The following is a 24,947-nucleotide window of genomic DNA, read 5'->3' as shown; positions in this document are numbered from 1 at the left end:
ATAATTATAAAATGATAAAAATTAGATAAGAAAGTAATATATAATACTTTCCCAAAAAAAAAAGAGTTCAAATACAACACGTCAATTATTAAATGAGGATAGGAACCGTAGATCGTTTTTATTTGTTTGTATCAGCATTTTGTTTTTCTCTTCTTATGATAAGGAAAAACATTATTGACGAGTAATTCAGGCACTATATTTAGTGGTTGAAAAATTCTTCTTATCAGTTATTATTTACTATTCTATATCCTATAAAAAAAATTTTCATAATTTATAAAAGTTATCCTCATATCTTATAAAAAAAATTATAGATATAAAGTATGAAAATGAATATTTACTGATGCATGACATTGGTGTTCTTTTATGTCCTTCGGATACGCATTTGAAAAGGTGTGCCCAAAACTCACGTACATGTAATAACTTTACTTTTTCTTTTTATTTTCTTCATCTGATTCTTCAGATCAAAACTTTTGAATTAGAGATGCAGAATTTTCACACTCTTTTGAATTTGACTGAACCGACTTCAAACATTTTGATACATTTCGTTTTTATAGACTTTTCCCGTGAACCTCACGCCAAGGACTAATAAAAGTTTGGTTATTTTCCCTTGTGATTTCCAGTGGCATTTTTCGTTTTTTAAAAGCTGCGCTGAATGAAGAATATGAAAGTCAGGAGGAATATGCAAGAGCTGTACCTAGTTTCATTTTGAGAAAAACAATGGTGGGTTCGCGTCATATGCAGTGAGTCTTTTATGATTGTTTTGTCTTGTTCTGCTTTATTCTTGTCCAGGTGACCCGTTTTCCTGCCTACAGTATAACATTTAACATGAACATGTTTAGGATGCCAAAAAGTGACAGAAGTTGCTGTTCTGCCTCGGTGGCTTCATTTCGAAGCATCTATTATGTGCCGTTTTTAAATTTGTATGATTTTTCGCCATACCTGGCAAGGCAACCTCTGATTATATTTGATTTATTTCTGTAACCATAGTAACATAGCTTGCATTCAGGCTCAGTGAACCACTGTCTCTTCGAACTTGACGTGAAAGGATTAGATGTACAAATTCTAAGGATTCCTAAACACATACAAGAAAGTCCTAAGACATTAGTTTTATATATATATTCAACAAACAGACAGTCAGCAAATCGTCCCAGTAGAAGATGGCAACTGGCAATTGGGGTAGTTTATGGCAATGACTTGTTCTGTTTTTGCTATTTTCATTGACAGGTTTACCCAGGTTAGGTAATAGATGGGGCAACTAATCATGCAGCATTTTCATCTTAAAAGGCTGAAACTCACAGCTTTAGGTGCGTTTAGATGGTGAGTTGAGATAAATTGAGATAAAAATTAAATAAAATATTGTTAAAATATTATTTTTTAATATTATTATTATTTTAAGAATTGAAAAAATTGAATTGTTTATTATATTTTGTATAAAAATTTAAAAAAAAAAATTATAATGATAAGATGAAACACTTTCACTATCTAAACGGAACTCAAGCTTTCCATATATTAAGTGAACAGTATGCCTATATCATCACAGATACTGCACACAGTCATGATGTCATCGACGAGGATGCTGGCTGCTATTGTCAAAGTTTACAAGGCTCATCTCCCATTCTGCACAAGTAGTTCTACAAGCATTGCCCAATGTATTGAAGAGAAATTCTGCTCAATCCCAGCTCTATCTTGAGAAGAGTTAAAATTATCAGAGGTTCTCCTATTATGAAGAGTTACAAAAGCTAGCAGAAGTTGTAGCTACACCATATTCAAACTGTGAAATAATGATGTAAAAGTTCAACAAATTTCAAAAATTCGGCTTTTTCATCTTGGCATCTTCCTTGGGGGAACTTCTTCCTCTGTGCATGCTGGTAAAAAGCATGTGAATGACAAAAGAGTTGCATATCACGAACAAAAGATCAGAAAATATGCCTGGAGTCTATTCACCTTATATGTGGTGTCAGTAAAAGGTTGTGTTCCGTTTTCTTTAGAAGCTCGCCTTCGGAATGGACTCTTCCTGGAATGCATGTTTCAAGAGAGCCACTGTCCTTTAGCTCAGATGCTTGTGTATTGAAGGGAAGTGATACTGAAGCCGTGGCTCCCATCTCCATTTCTTTCAACAAATACATTTCAGATACCCAAAAAGTTTACATGTCAGACCAAGCTCTTAACAATACAGCAAGCACCGTGGATCGGGCACTTGGATGCTGCAAGCATATTGTTATACAAAGAAGAATGAAAGGATAAATAAAGGAGAAAGGCCTGGTGACAAACCTAATGGATTGGAATCGAGATTGTTTACGTTTGGTTCCTGATGTCGCAAAGCGTCTCCCCTGCAGATTTCCTTCAGATCCAACAAATGTAAATTGGCTGGTATCATTTCCTTGATATCATATGCTTTATTCAAGCTTCTACCTTACCTCAGAAGACACATGCAGCTGAAACGGTCCTAAGTGAGCCTGGACTGGTGATTCCAACCCAAAAGAGGTTTGTGAATTGATTATGCTTGACATATTAGGTGCAGATGATGGCTGGTTTGAAACTATGCGTTGGTTGGGTAGAGTGAACATGTCATGCAGCGGTGTTTCTTTGTTCAAAGAATGTATGCCAGCAGTATTCAGATGCAGGGGCCTATATTCCTCACCAAAGTCCATTCTCATCTGGGAGAATTGGATAGGCTGCAATGCCCCTGGTAAGCACATAGGATGCAAACTGAAGCCATTTCTCATTGATAACATCTGAAACATGGATCACAAAGTACACAAATCAGAATCAAATATATGAACTTCCAATCCATTTCTCATTGATTGCACCAGATTTTTGCATTAAAGGAGAGAAATGGAACATCGGTGAACTTAAACAGGATTAGGGTTCAGAAATGATGTGAATCTTTTCGAGATTACAGTGGCTTCCTCTCAAAAATTGTCTCACAGTTGGTTTCAATTACTGTATAATTTCATAGGAAAGTACACAAGACATAATTCACTTCAACAGTTAGTTATTGCAGTTTTCCAAACTAAAAGAAATTGTGGCCGTGGAAATCTGCAAGTGATTGACAGAATCATGTAGGACATAGAACCCAACAGCTTATCTCTCGATGCTTCAGACGAAACAAACTGGCATAACTAGTAATCAGTTATATTATGCTTGAGAGATTAATATAACGAAGGCTGCCCAAACAGTTATCTAAGTGTTTTTAATGTGAGTATTAGACTTAGGCCTCGTTTGAATTCAAAACTCACCTCAACTCATCTCATCTCATTTTATCATTACAACTTTCTCAAATTCCCATACAAAATATAATAAACAATTCAACGTTTTCAAATCCCAAAACAACTTTCTCAAATTCTCACACAAAATATAATAAACAATTAAATTTTTATTCTACCATTTACAAACCATCTCAACTCATCTCTGAATTCAAACCACTACTTAAAGTACTATATATGAGATTGCATCAATTTCAAAGTTGACCTGCTTCATCAACGCTAGCTAGCAATATTTGTCCTTGTCAAACCCTCTTGACTAAATTATCACAGCTTAATCCGAATTGTGAGAGAGGGAGGGGGAAACTTGAAGTGTTGACTCCATAGTCAACACCCCTTCCGAAAGAATTTGGCTATTGGATCCTTCAACTCTTTCTCATGGATGTACTTTCAAAGGCAAGCACATATATCAAATCACTGTGTCGTTGTATAATTTTCCTTCTAGCTTTCACAATCGATTTACTTTTTTAGCACACAAATCTTGAATTATGAAGTTTTCCACTGAAAAATCAGTGTAAACTTGTAGAAACCAAATCAATAATTCTATTCAAGAGTTCTAAGCTATGTATGCAACAACACCAACACCATTCTGTTCCAAAGTATAAGGACAGGAGATTTTTTTCTCTTATATGTTTGTTACACACAATACTAATTAAAGCCGTTAGAAGTCAACTCTCAGCAATACGGGGATAGGGGCAATGAGCTTGCTTAACCTGAATACTATTCGTACTGTTATCAGAAAAGAAAGACTGGTAGCAGCAACTCAACCAGATGAGACAAGAAACCTAGAAAAGCACAATGAAAACTTTTGTAGATTAAGGAGCCGGTTCTTAACAGAGGGCCACAAACCTGAACTTGAAGCTGAAGCTGCTTTAAGTATTCAATTGCTTCATCAAGCATGGAAGCCTTATCTGTCTGCCGAAAATTAAAAATCATTCAATTGAATAGAAGATGAATCTTGAAGTGTTAAAAAGGACAAAGTTGGTTGCACGCGTGTTTGTGTACCTTGTTAGAGTTTGGAATCAGATTTTGCAATGCCTTCATTTTCTCATTAATCCTGCTCCTCCTTCTCTGCCAAACACCCCAAACATTAAAACCAAAACATAACAAAGAAAGTAAAAAGGATAGATTTAAGACTACCCCATTATAAATTCAGAAACAGAGCCTCAAAATGAAAGCCAATCTTAGTATCCTGGATGCCCCCTCCAAGAGGTAGATTAAAGTTGAATCTTGACGGAGCATCTGAAGGGAATCCTGGTCCTGCTCGGTGTGGAGTAATACGTGACTTTCAAGGGAGTTTCCTATATGGTTTTCCTGTCAGTATAGGTACCAATACTTATGCTGAGATTTCAGCTTTAATTGGTAAGTGAAACAGACTCTTTGTTAGTTGTTAATTGTTTTAACAATAGAAAGCAGCCACCATGGGTTTATTTTGAGCTTTGGGAAGACATCATCAGGTTCTCAGAGCATCTTGATTTTTCTATTAAGCATATATACATAGAAGGAAACTTCTTTGCAGATGGCCTTGCTAGTGTTGGAGCAGTGGGTGTTGATGGGTTCTTCACCTCTGTTGCTATGCTTCCAAAACAACTGGTGGGTGTTTATGTACTTGATAAATGTAATTTCCCATCTTTCAGATGTAGATAGTTTTCTATACCTATTGTAACTAGATACTGATATTGTTAGGTGTGTATAAAATCTATGTTTACATAATTACATAGGTCTTGGTTTTAAATTTGGAATTAGGATTTTTAAAGCTTGGTTTTGGGATTTTAATGTAACCCCAAGGTTAGTTTGTAATATGGTATTCCTCAAGTGAGAGCAATTAATAAAATTGGGTACCCTCCTTTTCCTTTAAAAAAAAAAAAAACAAATGCAAGCCAACCTTTTCAGACAAGTTGTGAACTTCCGCAGCTCTACTCCTCTTGGATGAACTACGAGGAGGGATCGGCTTCTCAGACATATCTTCCACCAACGCTTCAAGACCCTCCTAGGTTCAGAAATCATCAATAACTTAGAATTAAAAAGAATTAAAAAAAGACTAGCTTTGAGCTAGAAATTATAATATATAACATTTTGATATAATGTTTCAAATTTCTATAGATGACGGCAAAAGCCAATTGTGATAAAGAATCGCCGGTCCCAAATTATGGAAAGATAAAGAATCGCAATTCGTTCTCTGCTTTTCCCACATTTTCTTTTTTATTACGTAGCTTTTCCCACATTTTCCCTGCCACCAAAAGGAACAATGGCGACAAGCAAACTCTAAAACCACGACGACATCGTATTCCTAGAAAGTTCAGAATCTCTACCAACCGAGTCAGATGCATAGTGCACCTTTAAACGAAGATCCCACTTTTCTCAAGCCTATAAAAGAATGAGAAACGAAAATTTAACTATGTTTGTACGACAGCTTTCTCGGCAAGCAAACAGACAGAAAAGTCCCGACTTTAAGAAAATACAATTACCTCGCTTTCACAGTCATACTCATCAGTCTCATTCTCGCTCGCTCCAAGTGAAGAGGTCGACAAATTAGAGAGGAAGACACCGGAGCCAGTGCTCATGGCACTAGAAGACTCAACAGCCGAGATCCCATCTTGGACGAGCGCTGATCGGCACAATGAACGGTCAGGATTTCCCGGTAAAACGTCGGAGTCGCAGAGCTGTGCTTGCTTACCCGTGTTGGACACAAAAGGAGATGAAGAAGAAGATGAACGTAGAAGGATTTGATGCAGAAAGAGCGAGATTTCGTCTGGAGAACCTGCATGAGAAGATGACGAAGGAAGCAGATGAGGCTGAGGAGCTGAAGTTGAAGAAGAACGTGAATTTTTGTCATACGCATACATATCCCCCATTACTTTCACTTTCTGGGTATTTTGGTTCTCACTAACACAGAGTCAGAGAGAGAGATATTGAGAGAGATTCTTTTGGTTATGGGCTTTGGTTTTCTTGGATTTGTTCCGTCTGTTGCTTGTCTTTATAAAACGAAAGTGATGTACTTGACAGAAACAGGGTGTGCGCGAGTGATTTTGTATAACTTCGGAAATTGTGGGCGGGGAGTTTATACTCGAAAAAGATGAAAGCAAAAATCCCACGCGCCATTACAGCGACTGGGGAGGAGAAAAGGTGTTTTAAGATTCTAACGAAACTTTTGTTTTTGTTTTTTTTTATGGCGTTGAACTTTATTCTACGACAATTGGATGAACAATGATGAGACTTAAGTCGGTTTGGAATTTGGACTGACTCCGTATTTAGATCAGTTAAGATGATTTTAGATTAGTTGAATATAATAATATTATTTTTTTTGTTAATATTATTATTATTATTTTAAAATTTGAAAAAATTAAATTATTTATTATATTTTATATGAAAATTTGATAAAATTATAAGAATGAGATAAGATGAGTTGAGTTGAGATGAGTTTTAAATCCAAACGAGATCGATTTAATATTTATATATCCAACTCTCAAATTATTAAATTTATCTCAACTCAAAACTTCTTTACACACGAGACCTATAATATTTTTTAATTTTTCATAAATACATTTAAATTCATCTTAATATCCAAACACATCTAAACTTATCTTAGTTGAGCTCTATAAAACTCACTCGATCATCTCAACTTACTGTTGTTTATAAAGAACTCAACTAATCTAAACTCGGCTCAACATCTAAACAGGGCCTAGGGCTCCGTTTGGATATAAGAATTATTTCATTTTATCTCATCTGATTATTATAATTTTTCTAATTTTTTATACAAAATATAATAAACAATTCAAAATTTTCAAATCTCAAAATAATAATAATATTAAAAAATAATATTAGAATATTATTTTATTCAATTTTCATCTCAACTCACTATCCAAACAGTACCTAAATTATCATTGGATAAAAATTTAATGATTTGGTTTTACAAAAGAGTAACAACAGAACCACTGTCGAAAGCTCCCGCTAGTATATTTAATGTGTTTTTTTTGTTCTTTTTTTACATGCATTTTTTAATATTTTCAAATATTTTTAAAAAATAAAAAAATTTACAACATCATTAAAAAATATTTTTTAATTATAAAGTAAATAAATAAATAATCCTAACGAGAGCCCCCAACAAAAAGACTTGTATTGCTCTTTACAAAATAAGCCTTATGATTTTCCCAAGCCTCTCTTTTTGGAGCTTTTTAGGAATACAATTATTTTTTACTTTAGTTTCGTAACGAATATTAGAGATGGAGATTCTTGTAGTCCAATTTTAGAGCAAATGTTTTGAAGATCTAAACATAGTTCGAGGATTCAAAAATGTTGGGCACCTAAAGAATAGTACATAACGTTTCAAAAATGTTGTAGAACTCAATATTGTCCTAAATCTTTATCTTACAATTCTAATTAAAGTAATGTTAGATACAATCTTAAGATATGTAAACCTTACGCAATTCATTTGAAAAAAATTGAAATCTATTATTAAAAAAATAATTTTTACGTGAATTATGTTTTATTCATTTTTTTTAAAAGGAGTACGTGAAACTTGCACATTCTAAAATTACAAATATAATTTGTCTTTTAATAATAATACCGAGAACCGTTAATGCTCGAACTCTTATCATTGTTTAACTTGGCCCATTTATCTTTGACATTTTTTTTTATTTATTTTTTACCTTTGGAACAAATTACTTCTAAACATCATTCACCTGTTCTCAATCACACCTTAAAATTTTTATCCAAGTCACCAAAGGTATACGAAATGCAATTATATATCATGATCACAATTTACTCATGTAATAATTTTTATATATGTAAGTTAAGGATAATGCTAAACTTAGTAGTCTTGCAAATCGAGTTTGCAGTTAGCGTGATCAGTGACACGTCAATTTGCAAAACCTATATAGCAGATCTTATGGACCTATGGTACCTATGGTATATTACTCATAAATTAGTGTCAAGGATTTCAATTTAACACTTACTAATTAGAAAGTGGTGATATCCAGTGCAAACTAACAAGTCTAACAAATTAACTCGAGGCAAAAGCCCACAACAAATAAGTCAAACTCAAGATGGCACGCGGGGAACGTCCCAACTGAGAGATCTAGAGAATAACCTCAAATCTCTGGACATGCCTCCATTATCCTTTACTACTTGTGTGCTTGTATAAATAAAGAATAATTTTACTCATCATCTTTACACATCACATATATTTTAAGTTTTTTTTTCTATAAAAAATATGCAGTGAATAGATGATAAGCAGAATGACTCAATTAGTTTAATAAAAATAAAATAACATAATAAAATATAATTTTAAAATATGTAAATTGTGTGGTGTGTAGGACTATAAATTTAAACTGGAAAACTAGCCTTAGTTCGGTTTTGAACCGGTCCGATCTGAAACCGGTTCCTGTATTATGAAAACTAGCCGGACTTAGTCCAGTTTTAATTCCGTAGTTTTTGGGATTAGACCAGACCGGTTGAGAGAAAAAAAAATATATATATAAATTAATTTTATATATTATATAAAATATTATATATATAAGTTTTATATATAATATATAATTATATATCATATATCAGTGCAGCAAACATTATATATATTAGTAATGTTTGATTATAGAGTATTCATTTTATAATTTATAAATTATAATATAAAATGTTAATCTTAAATAAGATGCATGATTCCTATGTCCACCACTACGGTTTTCATGCAAATTGAAATGAAATATACACGACAATATCTCCCAGGTGTGACAATGTTCGGTACTCAAAATATAGATGCGACATAACCCGTCATCAGATCATCGACCCAAACATGTAGAGGGACTAGAGAAGATAGCTGTCGATCATATGGAAAACCACATCAGCACCATCCGAATTCAACCTATAGCTCTTCACCTTAAAGCATAAGTAGATAATTGCTATTAAAAAAACATAGAAAACCAAGCATTCCTTATTCACCATACTTGACATATTTTAGACATTACGTCTAGAGTTTATTAAAAAAATAAAAAAAATAGAATCGAATTGGATCAGAAATTGATAAAATTGAAAGTACCAATTTAGAAATATAATTGATACGTAATTAATTTTAAAAAATATAAAATCGATACATACCAATTCAATCTTAAATTTTATCTAAAATTAAACCGGACCGATTATACTAGATAGCATCTCTATATAAACAATATCTTGTGCACTGAAAATAACAACACAAATACCCAAAAACAAATGATAAAAGCCAAGCGGTTATAAATGAAATTATATAAAAATAAATCTATAAATCTACCTATTTTGATATACCATGTTAGACTGTAATATAAAAATTTACTTTTATAAAAAAAATTCACAACCTTGCACGCGGAGTGAATAGAAAAAATAAATAAGATAAATATTATAAGAAATACTCTATTTTCTTTTTAATTGTTGGTCGGATCTATAACCGAGGTCTGACAATTTCTCTTTTACGGAATGGTGAGGACTGTCAAAATGTTAGAAAAAGGAAAGGAAAACAGGCATAGTAATCAAAAGCTTTTTCTTTTTGTGTCAGGTGACCTCCACTCCCACCTCGCACGTGAGGCACAATTAAACATTTTCTTTTCTATTCTTTTTCTTTTTTACTCTCCTGTCCGTAATTTTAACATATTCGAGGTTTGACCCTCTCAACAAATTGCTTAAAGGGATTTCTGTCCCAGATTTTTGTGATTACTGAAAAATTGGCTTTATTCTGGTCCTGTCTAGTAGAAAAATACTTCGTTTATTTATGTAATTTAGATGAGATTAAATAAAGTTGAATATATTATTAAAAGTTAAATAAAATATTATTATAATATTATTTTTATTTTAAGATTTGAAAAAATTAAATTATTTATTATATTTTATATAGAAATTAAGGAAAGTTATTTTTTTTCTCATTTTATCATTTTAAAAAAATCTTCCATTTTTAATTATAAATAATAATATTCATAATCAGCATTAAAAATAAATAGCGGCATAAACAATTTTTATCACATTCCACTCTCCAAGAATAATTTGCCTAGTTGTTTTCACAAAACTTCTTAACTCATTTTATCTTATTTCATCTAATTATTATAATTTTTTTAAATTTCTACATAAAATAAAATAAAAATTCAGTTTTTTTCAAATCTTAAAATAAAAATAATATTAAAAAAATATATTCTAATGATATTTTATTTAATTTTTAATTTTAATCTCAATTATATCATCTTATCTCATAATAAAAACAAACAAGAGTAAGATCAAAAGTTTTAATTTTAGATGAAAGTTTAAAATAATATTTTTAATATTACTATTATTTTAAGATTTAAAAAAATTGAATTAAAATTTAAAAAATTTAAATTATTTATTATATTTTATATAAAAATTTAAAAAAAATATAATAACATGATAAAAATTTTATATTTTATCTTAGTTGCCAAACCTGCTATGTCCAATTATTTTTGTACATCAATGCCAGCCAACTGTCATGTATAAATAAATATGATAATAAATAGTAGACCTCCCCGAGTCATAAGACCGCCTTCCCCTGTCTCTTGTCCATCTCTTCGATGTGATGTTTGCACATGTATTGTTTTTTTTTTTTGACTGTATGTATTGTTATAGATTAGACGAGTCCATATTTATTCACTAAATAAAATTATATACACCACGCTCTTTTGTTTTGTTTTTTGTTTTTTTTTTGGTTTTTAAATCAATCATGTAGTTTAAAAATAAAAAAATAAAAAAATTCTCAAAGTACAAGTTATAAATTGCGTTTAGATATTGAAGTGAGTTGAGTTGAGAAGATAAAATATTGTTAGAGTATTATTTTTTAATATTATTATTATTTTGAGATTTGAAAAAGTTGAATTGTTTATTAAATTTTGTATTGGAATTTGAAAAAATTATAATGATGATTTGAGATGAATTGAGAATAATTAAGGATCCAAATGAAGCCTTAAACGATACGAGACCATAAAATTAAGAGATTTACTACACACAAATTGGTGTATACTTTAAAATAATTAATCAATTATATAATTAGAACTCTATTAAAAGATTATAAAAAGCATGAATTTTTCTTTCACAATCGATATGGGATCACATACATCATATACCTTTATCACTTATCAGAATAAGATATCCCTTATTTATAGTGGGATCAATTACAACCTAAAAAATGTCAAAACATCAACATCTTTTTAATATTTTCAATTAACGGTGTGTAAGGTATATAAAAATAAGGCTTATAAATATATATATATATATATATATATGTATGTATTTTAAAATAATCCTAAATGGTAATACAACAATAGTTAATAATCTTTGAAATTAAGTGAGGGTACGAATAAAGTCTCATTTGGTTACACAAATTAGATTAGATGATATGATAAATATGTAAATAGTAGTAAAATAATTTAAGTTAATATATTTTATGTGATTTTGAAAAAGAAAAAAAAAGTTGAATAAAAATACTCTAAAGTTTAAATCTTCTTATAATATAATTTTTTTAATATTAATTTGGCTTTAGAATTTAAAGCAATTGAATTGTTTTTTTATTTTGTTTAAAGATTTTAAAAAATTGTAATAATTAGATAAAAAATTTAAAATTAAAAAAATATATCTAAATAATGTTTAGGCTCAGTTTGTAAATTAAAACCATCTCAATCTATCTCATTTCATCATTATATTTTTTACAAATTTTTACATAAAATATAATAAATAATTTAACTTTTTTAAACATCAAAATAATAATAATATAAAAAAATATATTTTAATAATATTTAATTATTTATTTATTTATTTTTAATGTAAAATCATGATCCAAACATCCGGTTAAAGTTCTGGTTGGACTGGTGATTATTCTTGGGCCCTAGAGTTACTCCCTATGAATGGATGAAGATTGGTCAGACAGAATCAGACCTCTCACCATCTTCCTATCTATCATCTCTTTTTCCTTCAACACACCCCATCACTGTCTTGTCCGACCAAAACGTCACCTTAACCAGACACCAAATATTAATGTCTTCCCCAACACACATTTATTAATTATATCTTCTGGTCACCGTTCTTCATCAGTACAGTCACGTGTCCCCGTCCCATTGGTTTATAAGATCTCAGTATCCAACCCTCCTTCTGTCCAACCTACGGACGGGACCACCATAGTATCCGTGTCAACATCATCGCACGTCATTCATACGTCCATCAACGACCACACACGGCAAGTAATATACACAGGAGGACTGGAAACGGGATAGGATGATTGGTTTTCTCGAGATGTGCCCCGTTTTATTTCAAATCCTATGTCTGATCAGACGGTCTAGGATTGTTCTAAAGTCAAATCTGATGGGAGGGATTTGATTGGTGGGCCGTGAATTTTAGGAAAATGAAGATATATTCCCGAGGGGAAAAACCAAAAAAAAGGCAAAAGCAGAAGGGGAGGACGTACGCTCAGCGTACAGGCTATAGGCCCTCCCTCTATAGCTTTTGACTCCGACTGTCACGAGGGATATAGAACCATTGAGACGTTGCAGGCGCGCGTGGATTTTTATTTTTTATTTTTAAATGATTAAATTCAAAAGCACCTCTGAACTAATTTTTTTATTCCTTTAAGAAAAATGTAATCTATCTTTATTTTTTGTACTTTATTCCTTCAGGTTTTTTCGTCCCAAGTCTCCTTAATTTTTTTCCCCCGAGCCGTTTAAGCTTCGTTAAAGTACTTGGGAAGTATTTAAAAAAAAAAAAAACTGTGAACTAATAATGCTAAAAAAATTATCAGTGAACCAAGGCATTGTTTAGTTACACAATTTAGATATTTTGTTAAAAATTAAATAAAATATTATTATAATATAAAATATTAATATTATTTTTGTTTTATAATTTAATAAATTTGTATTATTTATTATATTTTATGTGTGAGTTTAAGAAATTTGTAATGATTATATAAGATGAGATGAGATAGTTTGGTTTTATGTAACCAAACCAACCTAAGTGTTGAAAATAAGAGCAGCCCTGTTTGTTTTCGCAAATGAGATGAGATATATTGAGATTAAAGTTAAAAAGTTTAATAAAATATTGTTAGAATATATTTTTTTAATATTATTTTTATTTTGAGATCTGAAAAAGTTAAATTATTTATTTTATTTTGTGTGAGAATTTAAAAAAGTTATAATGATTATATAATATGAAATGAAATAAACTGTAGAAACAACCTAAGTTTGAATCTTGATTGTATTCTTCACCTATTTATTGAATATTTCACATATTAAACTTGCTCTTTTAAGATAAGTCTAATCTATACATGAGAGGAACTGCTAAAAATATAAATAATAAAATCTAATTATTCTTGTCAATTTAAAATTTTAGATTAACAAATATTCACACAAGTGAAGAGGTGGCAGATTCTTATTCCCCATTTCATTGATTGTTTGAATTAAAAAACTATATCAATTCATATTATCTAATGATTACAATTTTTTTCAAACTTTCAATAAAAATGTAATAAACAATTCAATATTTTTAAATCTTAGACAAAAAATAATATTAACAAAATATTCTAATAATATTTTATTCAACTTCTAACTCTCATATCATTTCATCTTAATTTAACTCACTGTCCAAACCTTCCCGATCATTTGTGAGGAGACTATTTCAAAAGTGGATAGGTGGTTGATTTGTTCCGTTGCCCTCTAAAGAACCACCTAGAGGATAGTTTTAGTAAAGGTTAAGTTGGCTTATCTCTCCATCTCAACATTAGCTCGGGGATTTAATCACTTTGTAAAGGTGGTTAGGTCTACGTCAAGCTATGACATGTCTAATAATAGAAGATAAATAGTGTTTGTGACTAATTATCAAACCAAATTACATATAGATCCATAATTAAGAATATTTTAGATATTTTAAATCGAGAAATGATATAGATATAAATAGATTTTATAAATTAATGTGACTTCATATTATCTATTAGATCTACTTTATAATCGGACGTATTACATCAAATCACGTCAATTTGTATATTTATTTTTGCGTATCTGGCTAAATTATTTATTTTTTATACGTTGGTTGATTTGGTGACATTAACACGAACCGATTTTTGACAACTATAATTTTTGGATAAGTATAAGGTCAACTTTAATATTTGATTTTCAAACAAATCGTTGGTTTTAGATGTTTGTAACCAACAAACAACAGCTTTTTTTAACCAAAATTAATTGTCACCTCTATTCAACGTAACTTCAATCTTAGAAAATGTCCAAAAATTAGCTCAGGTATTGCGTAATTCTTTTGAAAAAAATGAGTAAATATGAGACTTATATGATAAAAAATTAATTTTTTAATAGTAAATCCCACTCTTTTTTAAAAAAATTACGTAACGCTTACGTACTCAACGACTGTATCTAACATTACTTTATTTGTTCACAATCATTTCAATATTTTGGGCCTCATATAAGTTTGGTAAGATTTCATACGTAAAATACCATTCCGTCCGCAAATAATTTGGTAACAGTCATTTCATCGTATTTTAACAGAGACAAAAGGATAAGAGACATCAATGCATCACATAAAAGGAAGTTTCAAACCGAGATGTTTTTTCTGGGTTGTCCACTGTGCAGTGAAGATACGAGAAAAGGAAGTGATTTAGGGAGACAAGTAAAACATAGTGGAATGAAGAAACGTACACGAGAGTGAAAGGTAATAAACACAAGAATGGGTTCAAACTGTTAAACCAGCAATGGTCCACACACACACACAAGGCCATGTGCTCAAGGGTAGAAATAGTATAGGAGAAATGAATAGATCAAGAAACTAGATTTTCTAGAAAACAATACATTTTTCTTATGGGTACGGTAATATGGAAAAAGAACATGTTTCTCAGTTTGTATCCATTCCAATGGCTGCCGAGATGCAGCTAAATGCACATCTGTCTGTCTGGTTAATAAGGTAAAGAAAAATGTTGGGTGGTTTTCATCTTAGATTTTGACATCCATTCCAATGAAGTCGCTTAAAATATGTCATGTCAACAACAGACGTAATTGAAAATGATAATATTACTTGTGTAACTATGTTTTAAATAAAAGTTTGTAGCACAGAATGGAACAAATATCCTAGTAACAAAGCATTACCTTCTTTATAAAGACCGAGGGAAAAAACCATTCCCATTTTATAACTATTAGCCTATTTGTTTGGAAATAAATTATCTGAATATCAAGGTTCTGAGAAGCTGAGAATGTGAAAATCACTCTACCAACCCACCAAATACTAATTAACCTCAGAAAAGGATGCAAGACAGCATAACCAGATAATTTAGCCAAAGAACTATGTTGCATCATTGAAGGAATAAGTTCAAAAGGTTTCATTCCGACATATAGATAAGAGACAAGCCAACAAAGCAGCCTTGATATGAAAAAAGTTGCCATTTTAAAAAGAGTTTAAAAAAAAAAAAAAAATTTAAGAAGAGTTGCAAAACCTCAGTATGGTCTGGAAGTCATAAATTATACCACATCTCATCTAGCTGGAGGATACTGCAAGGGAAGGAAAGCACTTTTCTGGTTTCAGATCTAATTAGAATTTTGGAAAGGAGCACTGAAACTAATTTCCTCAGTCCCTATCAGCCAGGGCCTTCATTTTGCAAATGGGGCAGAAGTTCTTCTGCACTAGCCACTGTTTTATGCAGGTGAAGTGAAAGTTATGTCCACAATCCAGCTTCCCAAGATCATCTCCATCGATGTATTCGTCCTGCAAATAAGTGTTTCCAGAAATGGATAGATTAAAGACCATTTAAAGCAAAGAAACTAAAACTGAGATAGAATGAACAGCTGCATGGAAGAATCTTGGTTGCAGGCTACCGAAATAACAGACTAGGAAAACAATAACAGACTAGGAAAACAATGTATTGTTCACAAAAGAAATTTCGATATCAACTTCATGGAAGACACTGTATAATAGTATTATATATTATGGCTATGGTAGGAAGGAAAAAAATAGAATGGCTCTTACCAGACAAATGCAGCACGATTCATCCTTCACTGGAGATCCTATCATGAGGGGCTTATATTTCTGCTGCCTCAAATTTGCCACAATAGCTTCTTCACTCAATCCGATGCACACATCCCCTACGTGCTCTTCCAAAGCCAGTAATTGCTATGCCCAAAATTTTTATTTTCAAACAATTTTCATAATGAATGATCAAAAGTAAACGGCAAGTAAAATAGTTTACACTAGGATACTTTCAGGTTAGTGATTTTTTAGTTCTGTACTTGTAAGAACATGCAAGAAAGCACTTCAAAAATACTAAGCACACAACATACTATTTTTATGAAGTGTTTAAGAAAGCACCTCATAAGACATGCTATCTACATCAAAGTGCATGTCGTCGGGAACTTCAACTTCATCATCCTCAGATATTTCATATAAAACTGAAGGATCCATAACCAAAACATCCTGGAATACCACATCAGTGAGATAGGATCTTAATGAGAATAAAGCAAAAGGGAGCTTGTTTTGTATAGTTGAACACCATTATTGCAAGAACTCGAAGATAATTATTTTCAGGAAGTGCACAGATATGACAATTTTCCCATCAAGTTTTTTTTTTTTTTTTTTTTAAACACCAGTAATGATTTTAGTATTCTCAAAGTGGAAGTTAAAAAAGATGTTTAGCTTATAACAGCAGAGATGGAACTCCACAGCAACATGCAAAGATCAAGCTAAAGTGTACCTCAATTTGTAAAGTACCACCCCTACGAACAAGTGCCACAGCATCTCTGACCTATTATGTAAAAAATAAGAAACTTAAACATCTGATGAAGAGATAGCATACTAATCACAAATAAAATGTGACTAGGGGTTACGTGTATATATTTTCTTTCTTCTGACCAGAAACAAATATTTCTAAAGCTTGTAGGTGCAAGCACAAACAAAATTATCAAAACAGCAAGACAAATGCAGAGGGGAAGTATTTGTCAAATGACTTTTTTTTTTTTGTAAAGTATTGAACGTGATAAGACCAGTCCCTGATTTAAAAACCAATTTTCTATCAGAATAAACTGCAAAGCCAGTCTTCCTGCACAAAATATGCGTTTACAGTTTATAAGTAGTTTGGAAATAAGTGGGAGAGGCAGCAGATAAACTTTTACCCACTTCTCTCAAAAACCTTCACTCACAGCTTCATGCTTTCTTAAATAGCCTATCAACATGGGTGGCATCGTGCATCCAGGATTTAAAAGGCCCTCTAGAAGGAGGTTGTGGATTCCTTGTCATTGAGGACAACAAGAAAAAAGTACTCTTAGACGTAGCCATTAAATATCTTCTTCCATAAAAACTGAACTGCAAATGTTTGAACAGCTAGAGACACTGTCAACCATTGCTGTTCACTGGTAGACAATCAAAGGTAGCAAGTACCCTACTTCTAAGCAAGATCTAAGGAAACAAAGCTCCCACATATAACCACCACATTCTGGTGGCAAAGTTTGTGCTTCCCCAACACCCATCAAAACAGAGAAACTACAATTGGGTTCGCTTTACCCATTACTACATGCTAATCGATTTCTTTTTTATGTGATCTTGTCCATATGATCACATTGAAAAAATACTGGATTTTGATCAGATTGCCTTCAATAATAAACTCATGTACGGAAGTGGGTAAACAATTAGAAGTTAGTATTCTATTGAGCATACCTCAGATATCAGTCTGTTTGTCCACTGAGTTGCAACAATGGACTCCAACGCAAAGGGATTTTCAGGATGACCGCCATCTTGTCTCTCAGGACTTATCATCCATCCCGACGTCGGATATACCTGAAAGGGTCTTACAATACCGCCCCTAACCGAAAGATCCATTTCTCGTGCTGCGGCGGAAGTCCTTGCATGTAGTGGGCAGTAAGTACCCCACCCTCTGCACTCAAAGCCACTAAATGCGGTCATAGAGCGATTGATAAAATCTGAAAATCTCTGTCCATATAGTTCGGTCATGTTGGGTTCGGAAACCCGAGTAGGAGCAGATATGAAATGACCACACGAAAGAGTGCCATCTTGAGAGCTAGAAGAAATGTTTCCAGGAGAGTTTGAATTCCCATTGACAAAGTTAAAGGTTGTAGGATACCGTGCCACATTTTCCCTATCAGTTTCGGGAACAAGCAGTGTGTTCCTTGAATTCTGTTCTTGCTGCAAAGTACTGCCACCATTGACAGCATGATCAGGAGTAGAGTCATGAGGAAGAGAAGATCCACCGGCTCTTGACCATGTCAAATGATACCATGGTGAAGGCCGAAGATTTTGCAAATCATCTTGAACCTGTGAAAAAACCTGCACTGGAGCAGTTCCATTAACCGGTAATGTTTCTGCTAAGCTTGAATTTGGAAATTGAGCAAATGGAGAGAACATATTTGTTTGAATGGGCGACTGTAAATAAGAATTCCTTGTGGCCCCACTTGGCAACATACTAAGTTGTATAACATCTTGTGGATTTGTAGCTCTCCTAGGCCGAATATTTCTTTGCGAACATTCAACTTCTCCTGCCCCACTAGAAGTTTGGTGCATTCTAGAAACTGCCCCCATCATGCCAACGCCAATTCTATCCCCCAACTGATCAGGATGACTTACACTTGGAGGAATACTCAGAGTTGATAAATTCAAGCTGCTATTGACCTTTTCTTGAGCAAGAACAGCTTGCCATTCAGAATTTCCAGATTCTTGACCAGTGCTAGAGCTTTCACCCAGATACAGTAGTCCAGGAGCATCTTCAGGTGCTCTTCTTTTGCAGGATATCCGCCTACCATCAGATGACGGACCCTCTCTGCCATCATTTTCTTCCAACTCATATCCTGCTATTCCAGAAGATATCATGACTCGTATAGAAGAATTGCTGGTAGGTGGATTTTGTTTAGCTTCTAGTCCATCGGGATTAAATAGACGCAAGCTTAGACCTGCCCCCATATCCTGATTGGCATCACTATTACCGATCTCATGCAAGGCATTGAAGTCTATGTTGTGAGCACCAGAACTGGACCCATGCAAGATTGATGTCCCATTTGTGACTTGACCATCAATCGGGATTGCCTTAGCGTTCTCTTGAAAAGGAGCAATATTTGGCTCAGAATGGCTTACTTCAAACATATGACCAGTTCCATCAGGGGCGCCAATGGAAGAAAGCCATCGATGCCCACCTAATAACTCCTCAGGATTGGCCTGATTGTGGGTATTCACACAGGAACTAGATTGACCCATCCAGCTTATAACTGTAGGGCCAAAATCAACTGCAGAATTAGTTGGAACTCCATTATTCTGCAAAAACCCAGGATTGTTGACATTGTGCCCATGGTCAACATGAAAGGTCTCAGGAAATGAGTTGGAGCTGCTACCTTGAACGTTCATCTTGGCCAAGATATATTCACTTCAGAGGTTAAAAGATTTGCCAGAGGGAATTCAAACAGAAAAGTTCTCGGCAGACCTGAAATGACACCAGCTTTGATATAATAAGATCTGGCATAATTTGATTCAATATTTTCATATCGGCAAAGCTTCCTAAAAACGAAAATATCAGCAGCAGAATTTTAATGCAACAGCATCGCATTCATAAAACTGGAGAGAGAGAGAGAGAGAGAGAGAGAATTTTCTCATAAATGTCAAGAGCAACTCAAGAAACAAACAATGCCTACCATAATATTTTTCAAGACTTTCTGCATTCACTCATTTTAAACGATATCTAACTATTTCTCTAGTCATTCGTCGAAATATTCCGCAAATCTAAATTTGAACTAACTTTAGATATGAACATATTGTTTGTTAGTGTTCTACCATTTTCTACAATTTAAAATTCAATCATAGCTGGAGTTGCTAACAATAAATCTATTTTCCTTTCATCTCAGCAATACACAATAGTTAAGTAAACCTTCAAAGTGCACTTCTGCTTCCCCTGGGCCCTACCGATCCCTTTATTTATTTATCTCTACCCAAGGAGGATTGCACCAAGGCACAAGAAAGAGATCTCTCTAAAGTGAAGATCTTCAAGTTACTAGTCTTGTGACCAGCCACCTTATTTCGTGTTCCTACTAAAGTAGCATTGTCATCAATCTTTCCTGGTCCAAATTATAGTAGAGGTTGGCTGGTCTGGTTACACAAAACCAAACTATCCCATCTCATCTCATCTCATATAATCATTACAATTTTCTCAAACTCCCACACAAAATATAATAAACAATTCAACTTTTTCAAATCCCAAAACAAAAATAATATTATAATAATATTTTATTCAACTTTCAACAAAACATCTCATCTCATTTAATTTGAACTGCGTAACCAAACAAGGCTATGTTACCACTATGAAGTCTCACCTTGTAGAGATTAACTCAACGATAGTCTGTCAACTCACCAACAGGCATCTCCCCTTAACTATCCCGTAAAATTTGTTTATGTTCTCAACTCCTTAGTATCCATAAATCTCAATATTAGGTGTTTTTAGATTAATAGGGACCATGTGGAGATCCCTTTCTACACTATATATCAATAATCTAAAGACGTAGTCTCACTTGCAGATGTCTCCTTACAAACCCTTCTATCTTCTTTCCCTAGAATAATTATGCTATATGGAAAAGTATATGGAGATTCATTCCCCATAACCAGTTCGAATCACCAATTGAACTAACCACTTGGTGACTAGGAGCATCTCCTCTCACAAGGAATGCTTGAAGCTTCCAAGCCTCAGATACAAGCTATTCAACACTAACTTTCTCATTTGTTCCCAAATATAGCTATAATTGACCACTTTTTCCCTTCCAAGCATGTAGCTCTGTTTTTCTTTTTCTTTTAAAAAAATTAATAATAAATTTACACAACTAAACCAAGAAATCAGTTTCTTACAGATATTCACCCAATAAAACTAAAATAGGATCCCAGTTGAAAGTTAATAGTTGTGAAGTACCCTCCCTCCCTTACTAGGGCTCTAGTATCCTCTAAATGTGCCAATTGAAGTCTAGGACCTTAGACTTCAAGCAAAAGCGTAGAAAATGAATGGGACTAGGGACTATGAGTTAAAGAAAGATGGCATGCTATATGTTGACCAAATTACTTAAAACACGTTTTATTCAAGTCCAGCATTATCAACAGTAATATGCATTAAATTCCTCAGACAATTAAAATCACATTAGCTAAAGTGGCTAAAATACCATAACATTAAATTATAATTAACCAATTAATTATATTTTCTAACATAAATGATATAAGGATGTGATGAACTAAGGTTACCCTCTATTCCATTCTTGACGTATTTTGATCAACCTTCCATTTATAGGCGACTTTATATGTGTTCTCACAATAAGTACATCAAGAAACTACCAGTGGATTGCAATAGCACTATACGTTGTACAATATCTGACAATTAAGAATTGAAGATACACATCTCAAAAGCCTAAAGCAACACTTGTAATATTTTTTATGCCCCTCACCTACAATTTCTTCCGTAATCCAGCCATGGCCTAACTCAATGTGGGGAAAATATATTCAGTTACATAATTGCATGTTATATACGGAACACAAGAAATTAATATCAGAAGACTAAATAAAAGAGGACTAAATTTTCAGAAAGGATGCCCAAATGATTTACAAAGAAAAATTTAGAAGAAGATTATATAAATTCAAAGCAGAAAATTGTGAGTTATTGATAATAATTAAACCAGGAGCACCAGCAACTACAACTGTGTTCAAATGTAATAATAATTTTTCATGCAATATGCCAAGCCACTACAAAACCTGCTAATCCAATGCATTCTGCCCAAAACTGCAGTAGCAGTAGTTAGGTCAATTTTATTGTTAGCAATTTTTGTGACCAAAAGTGTGTATTAAAGGAGAACAAAATCAAGTGTATAATCAGGGATATAAGAAATGGAAGATGGTTGAAGAGACTAAAGACTTCCACAAGCAGAAAAAAACAAAAGGATCTGAACCAAATGCAAAAATAATATCTAGATAAAAGGATTAAAAGCTAAACAAACTTATACTTGGTAGTTAAATAAGTATAAGCTGCTACCCATTCAAAATATTCTGAAAAAAAAACATAAAATGATAACTGGACAACTCAAAAATAAATAATGGTACTTTCAAAGATGAACACTATCTAACTCTTGCCTGTAAAACAAGCATCTCCAAGGAATTACCAGTCATCACAAAAAAGACTCATGCACGTGCAGGAATATATATGCTCCCAGCCCTGAGGGTAAGTGCACAAATAAATTTAATTACTTGTATCACTTTCATAAATAGAGAAAGAGAAACATCCAATTAGACACTAGAATCTAAAATGTCATGACCATCAGGCTCAGGAAGAGATTGTAAAGTACTTACATCAAATGGAGTGGAAGGGAAAAAAGTATTTTCCCGATGTCAGCCCTAACTAACGAGTAGGAAAGTTTTCTTCAAAAGTTTATGAAAACCGGGGGCAATAACAATTTGGCCACAAAATCATCAGTCCAAACATGATCAAACCCCTACACTCTTTAAATTATGCAAGAACAAAGGGTGGTGATTGATGTTAATGAAACTATAAATACTTGGAGATTGGGATTATATGAAATAAATAAAAATCATGAAATCAAAAATGAATCACAAACATAAAGCCTATTGCAGCCATTTAACGACATTGACAATAACTACGTTAGACAAATTTTACAACAGAAAATATACCATAAAGGTCAATACAACAGTTTCATGTATGCAACCCTACACAGCAGATGGAAGGGTATCCAACAGTTTCATGTTGCTTGGGTTATGCCGTCAAAGGTGGCTGACCTGCTTGCTTGCTGGAAGGGTATCCAAGGCTGTCCCCAGGTGGCAGCAACATGGAAGATGATCCCGTTGTGCATTATGTGGTGTATTTGGATGGAAAGGAATGCACAGTGCTTCGAAGATAGGGAAAGAACAATGGCGGAGCTTCAGAATTTTTTTCTACACACTTTACTCCTATGGTTTTCAGCCATTGTCCTTAATGGAAACAATGTGCATGATTTCTTATATTTAATTTAGCGCTTTTAGAATGTATTTAGGTGTTTTCTTCTATATACTTCCTGTGTACATGGGCTATACCTATTTTCATTCATATCAATGAAACTTACTTCTTACTTATAAAAAAAAAAAATCAAAGAAAACTCTTCAAATCAAATAAATAAATCAACCTCCCTGCTATTGGTCTCGATCTAAATAGATGCAACAAGGATACTCGGCGGTTATTCATCAAGGTGACATAAATCATGTAGAATCCTCATCAATCCAAAGATCTAGCCATAAACCACTAACATATGCAGACAATAATGCATTTTTTTATAACTGCAATGATATGATACTGTTTAAGGAGAAAATAAAATCCTAGAAAAAGAGCCACTTAAAGAGAGAGAGAGAGAGAGAGAGAGAGAGAGACGATTGAAGAAGAACGGAACCCCTCTAACCAAACTACAATTCAAAAAGAATACGTAGTATCAGTGAATAGGCCCCAGGAGAGTTACAAAACAAGAGTCCCAAAATTGAGGTTACATTGAGAGAGAGAATTTATACATTTAGTTTTAAAAGATGTAGCTCACAACTACTGATGCATGCATGACAAGAAAGCTATAAAAAAGCATGAAACTAGATCCGTTGATGCATGTATAGAGAATTATTTGCAGTATTTAAATTGAAGCAACAGAACTGAAAAATTCATGAAATTGATAAGATATTAGAAAATTTCTTAAAGAGAGAGGACTCCAGTAATCTGTGTAACATGTGAACCCAGAGGCCATAGATCACAAAGACACCTAGATTATAAATAAAATTTCAAGGAAGTTTCAATGCTCTAGCTTTTCCCTATAGTAATTCACGACTTTGAAACAGAAATATGTTAAATTAGTCAAGAAATATTATATCTTGCATTAGAAGAATCCGCAGAGAACCAGTTTTATCCCAAGGTCACCGGACATAAACTACTATCTTCAATCCACATACTCAGCCCTATATACATGCACACACACGCGCGCACACACACACACACATTCGTGCACATAAATTGTGTTTTATTCATATAAATTGTGATTATATACATATAAATTGCAGTTTATGCCAATTGAATTTAAACAGACAGGAAAGGATAATCGGATCAAATTGATTGACCCAAATAAACAGTTCCATAAGTTGAAAATCAAGCAGAGGTTAAAAAAATGCATATGGACGATACTAGCATCCATATATCTCGCATATAGATATTATAAAGGAAAGGGGTTATACCAAAGAGAAATGAGGATTGATGAATGCAATAATTGAAGCCTATGCTACCTCAAAACAATGTCTTTCCCTCGCGGTTCGATATGAACAAAATAAGAGAAAGAGGGCAGCTATATAGAGTGAAATGGGGTGGGGCAATAATGGCAGGATTTGGAGATATGTAAAGGGATAGTAATCAGGGAGAAACGGAAACTGCAAGGATAGACTGGAATCTTTATTTCGTTCAAGAACAGACAACTCTGATAGTAAGGTGGCATTGTTGGCTGCAAACCAATTGGTTGTAAATTCAATTTCAGACCCTCATTCAGAAAGCCTCGTGTCACTTCGCTCTGCATGACTCTCTCTCTCTCTCTCAAAGTGAAATATATGGGAAACAACTCAGGCCTCCAGCCAGCCCCGTTATTTTGCTGGTACACCCAGTTGTGTCTCCTGCTTGGTTTCTTTCCCTCTGCACTCCGATCTGGG

At 33.1% G+C, this 24,947-nt stretch overlaps 2 protein-coding genes across 5 annotated transcripts; both read right to left on the bottom strand.

Annotated features, from left to right (window-relative positions):
* Positions 1 to 1,629: 1,629 nt before the first annotated feature.
* LOC121249601 (transcription factor SPATULA-like) lies at positions 1,630 to 6,279 on the bottom strand. 2 transcript variants are annotated; one of them, XM_041148330.1, is made up of 9 exons: positions 5,732 to 6,279; positions 5,149 to 5,253; positions 4,269 to 4,334; positions 4,113 to 4,178; positions 2,642 to 2,735; positions 2,418 to 2,461; positions 2,272 to 2,341; positions 1,945 to 2,110; positions 1,630 to 1,865 (listed from the first exon to the last, which is right to left on the bottom strand). In XM_041148330.1, the coding sequence occupies exons 1-9, from the start codon at positions 6,116 to 6,118 to the stop codon at positions 1,805 to 1,807; spliced, it is 1,059 nt and encodes a 352-aa protein (XP_041004264.1). In that variant the 5' UTR covers positions 6,119 to 6,279; the 3' UTR covers positions 1,630 to 1,804. The 2 variants fall into 2 exon arrangements, with proteins under 2 accessions (XP_041004264.1, XP_041004256.1); XM_041148322.1 differs by having other exon boundaries at positions 1,683 to 1,865; positions 2,418 to 2,735; positions 5,732 to 6,275.
* Positions 6,280 to 15,688: 9,409 nt separating this feature from the next.
* LOC121249381 (E3 ubiquitin-protein ligase MBR2-like) lies at positions 15,689 to 24,947 on the bottom strand. 3 transcript variants are annotated; one of them, XM_041148094.1, is made up of 7 exons: positions 24,486 to 24,947; positions 20,131 to 20,317; positions 17,919 to 19,689; positions 16,960 to 17,010; positions 16,578 to 16,682; positions 16,239 to 16,382; positions 15,689 to 15,977 (listed from the first exon to the last, which is right to left on the bottom strand). In XM_041148094.1, exons 3-7 carry the CDS (start codon positions 19,611 to 19,613, stop codon positions 15,840 to 15,842), a joined length of 2,133 nt encoding a protein of 710 aa, XP_041004028.1. In that variant the 5' UTR covers positions 19,614 to 19,689; positions 20,131 to 20,317; positions 24,486 to 24,947; the 3' UTR covers positions 15,689 to 15,839. The 3 variants fall into 3 exon arrangements, with proteins under 3 accessions (XP_041004028.1, XP_041004024.1, XP_041004033.1); XM_041148090.1 differs by lacking the exon at positions 20,131 to 20,317; XM_041148099.1 differs by lacking the exon at positions 20,131 to 20,317 and having other exon boundaries at positions 24,534 to 24,947.

The sequence above is a fragment of the Juglans microcarpa x Juglans regia genome, chromosome 1D (assembly GCF_004785595.1).
Source record: "Juglans microcarpa x Juglans regia isolate MS1-56 chromosome 1D, Jm3101_v1.0, whole genome shotgun sequence".
Classification (NCBI taxonomy): Eukaryota; Viridiplantae; Streptophyta; class Magnoliopsida; order Fagales; family Juglandaceae; genus Juglans; species Juglans microcarpa x Juglans regia.
This window is presented reverse-complemented; position numbering and strand designations above follow the sequence as displayed.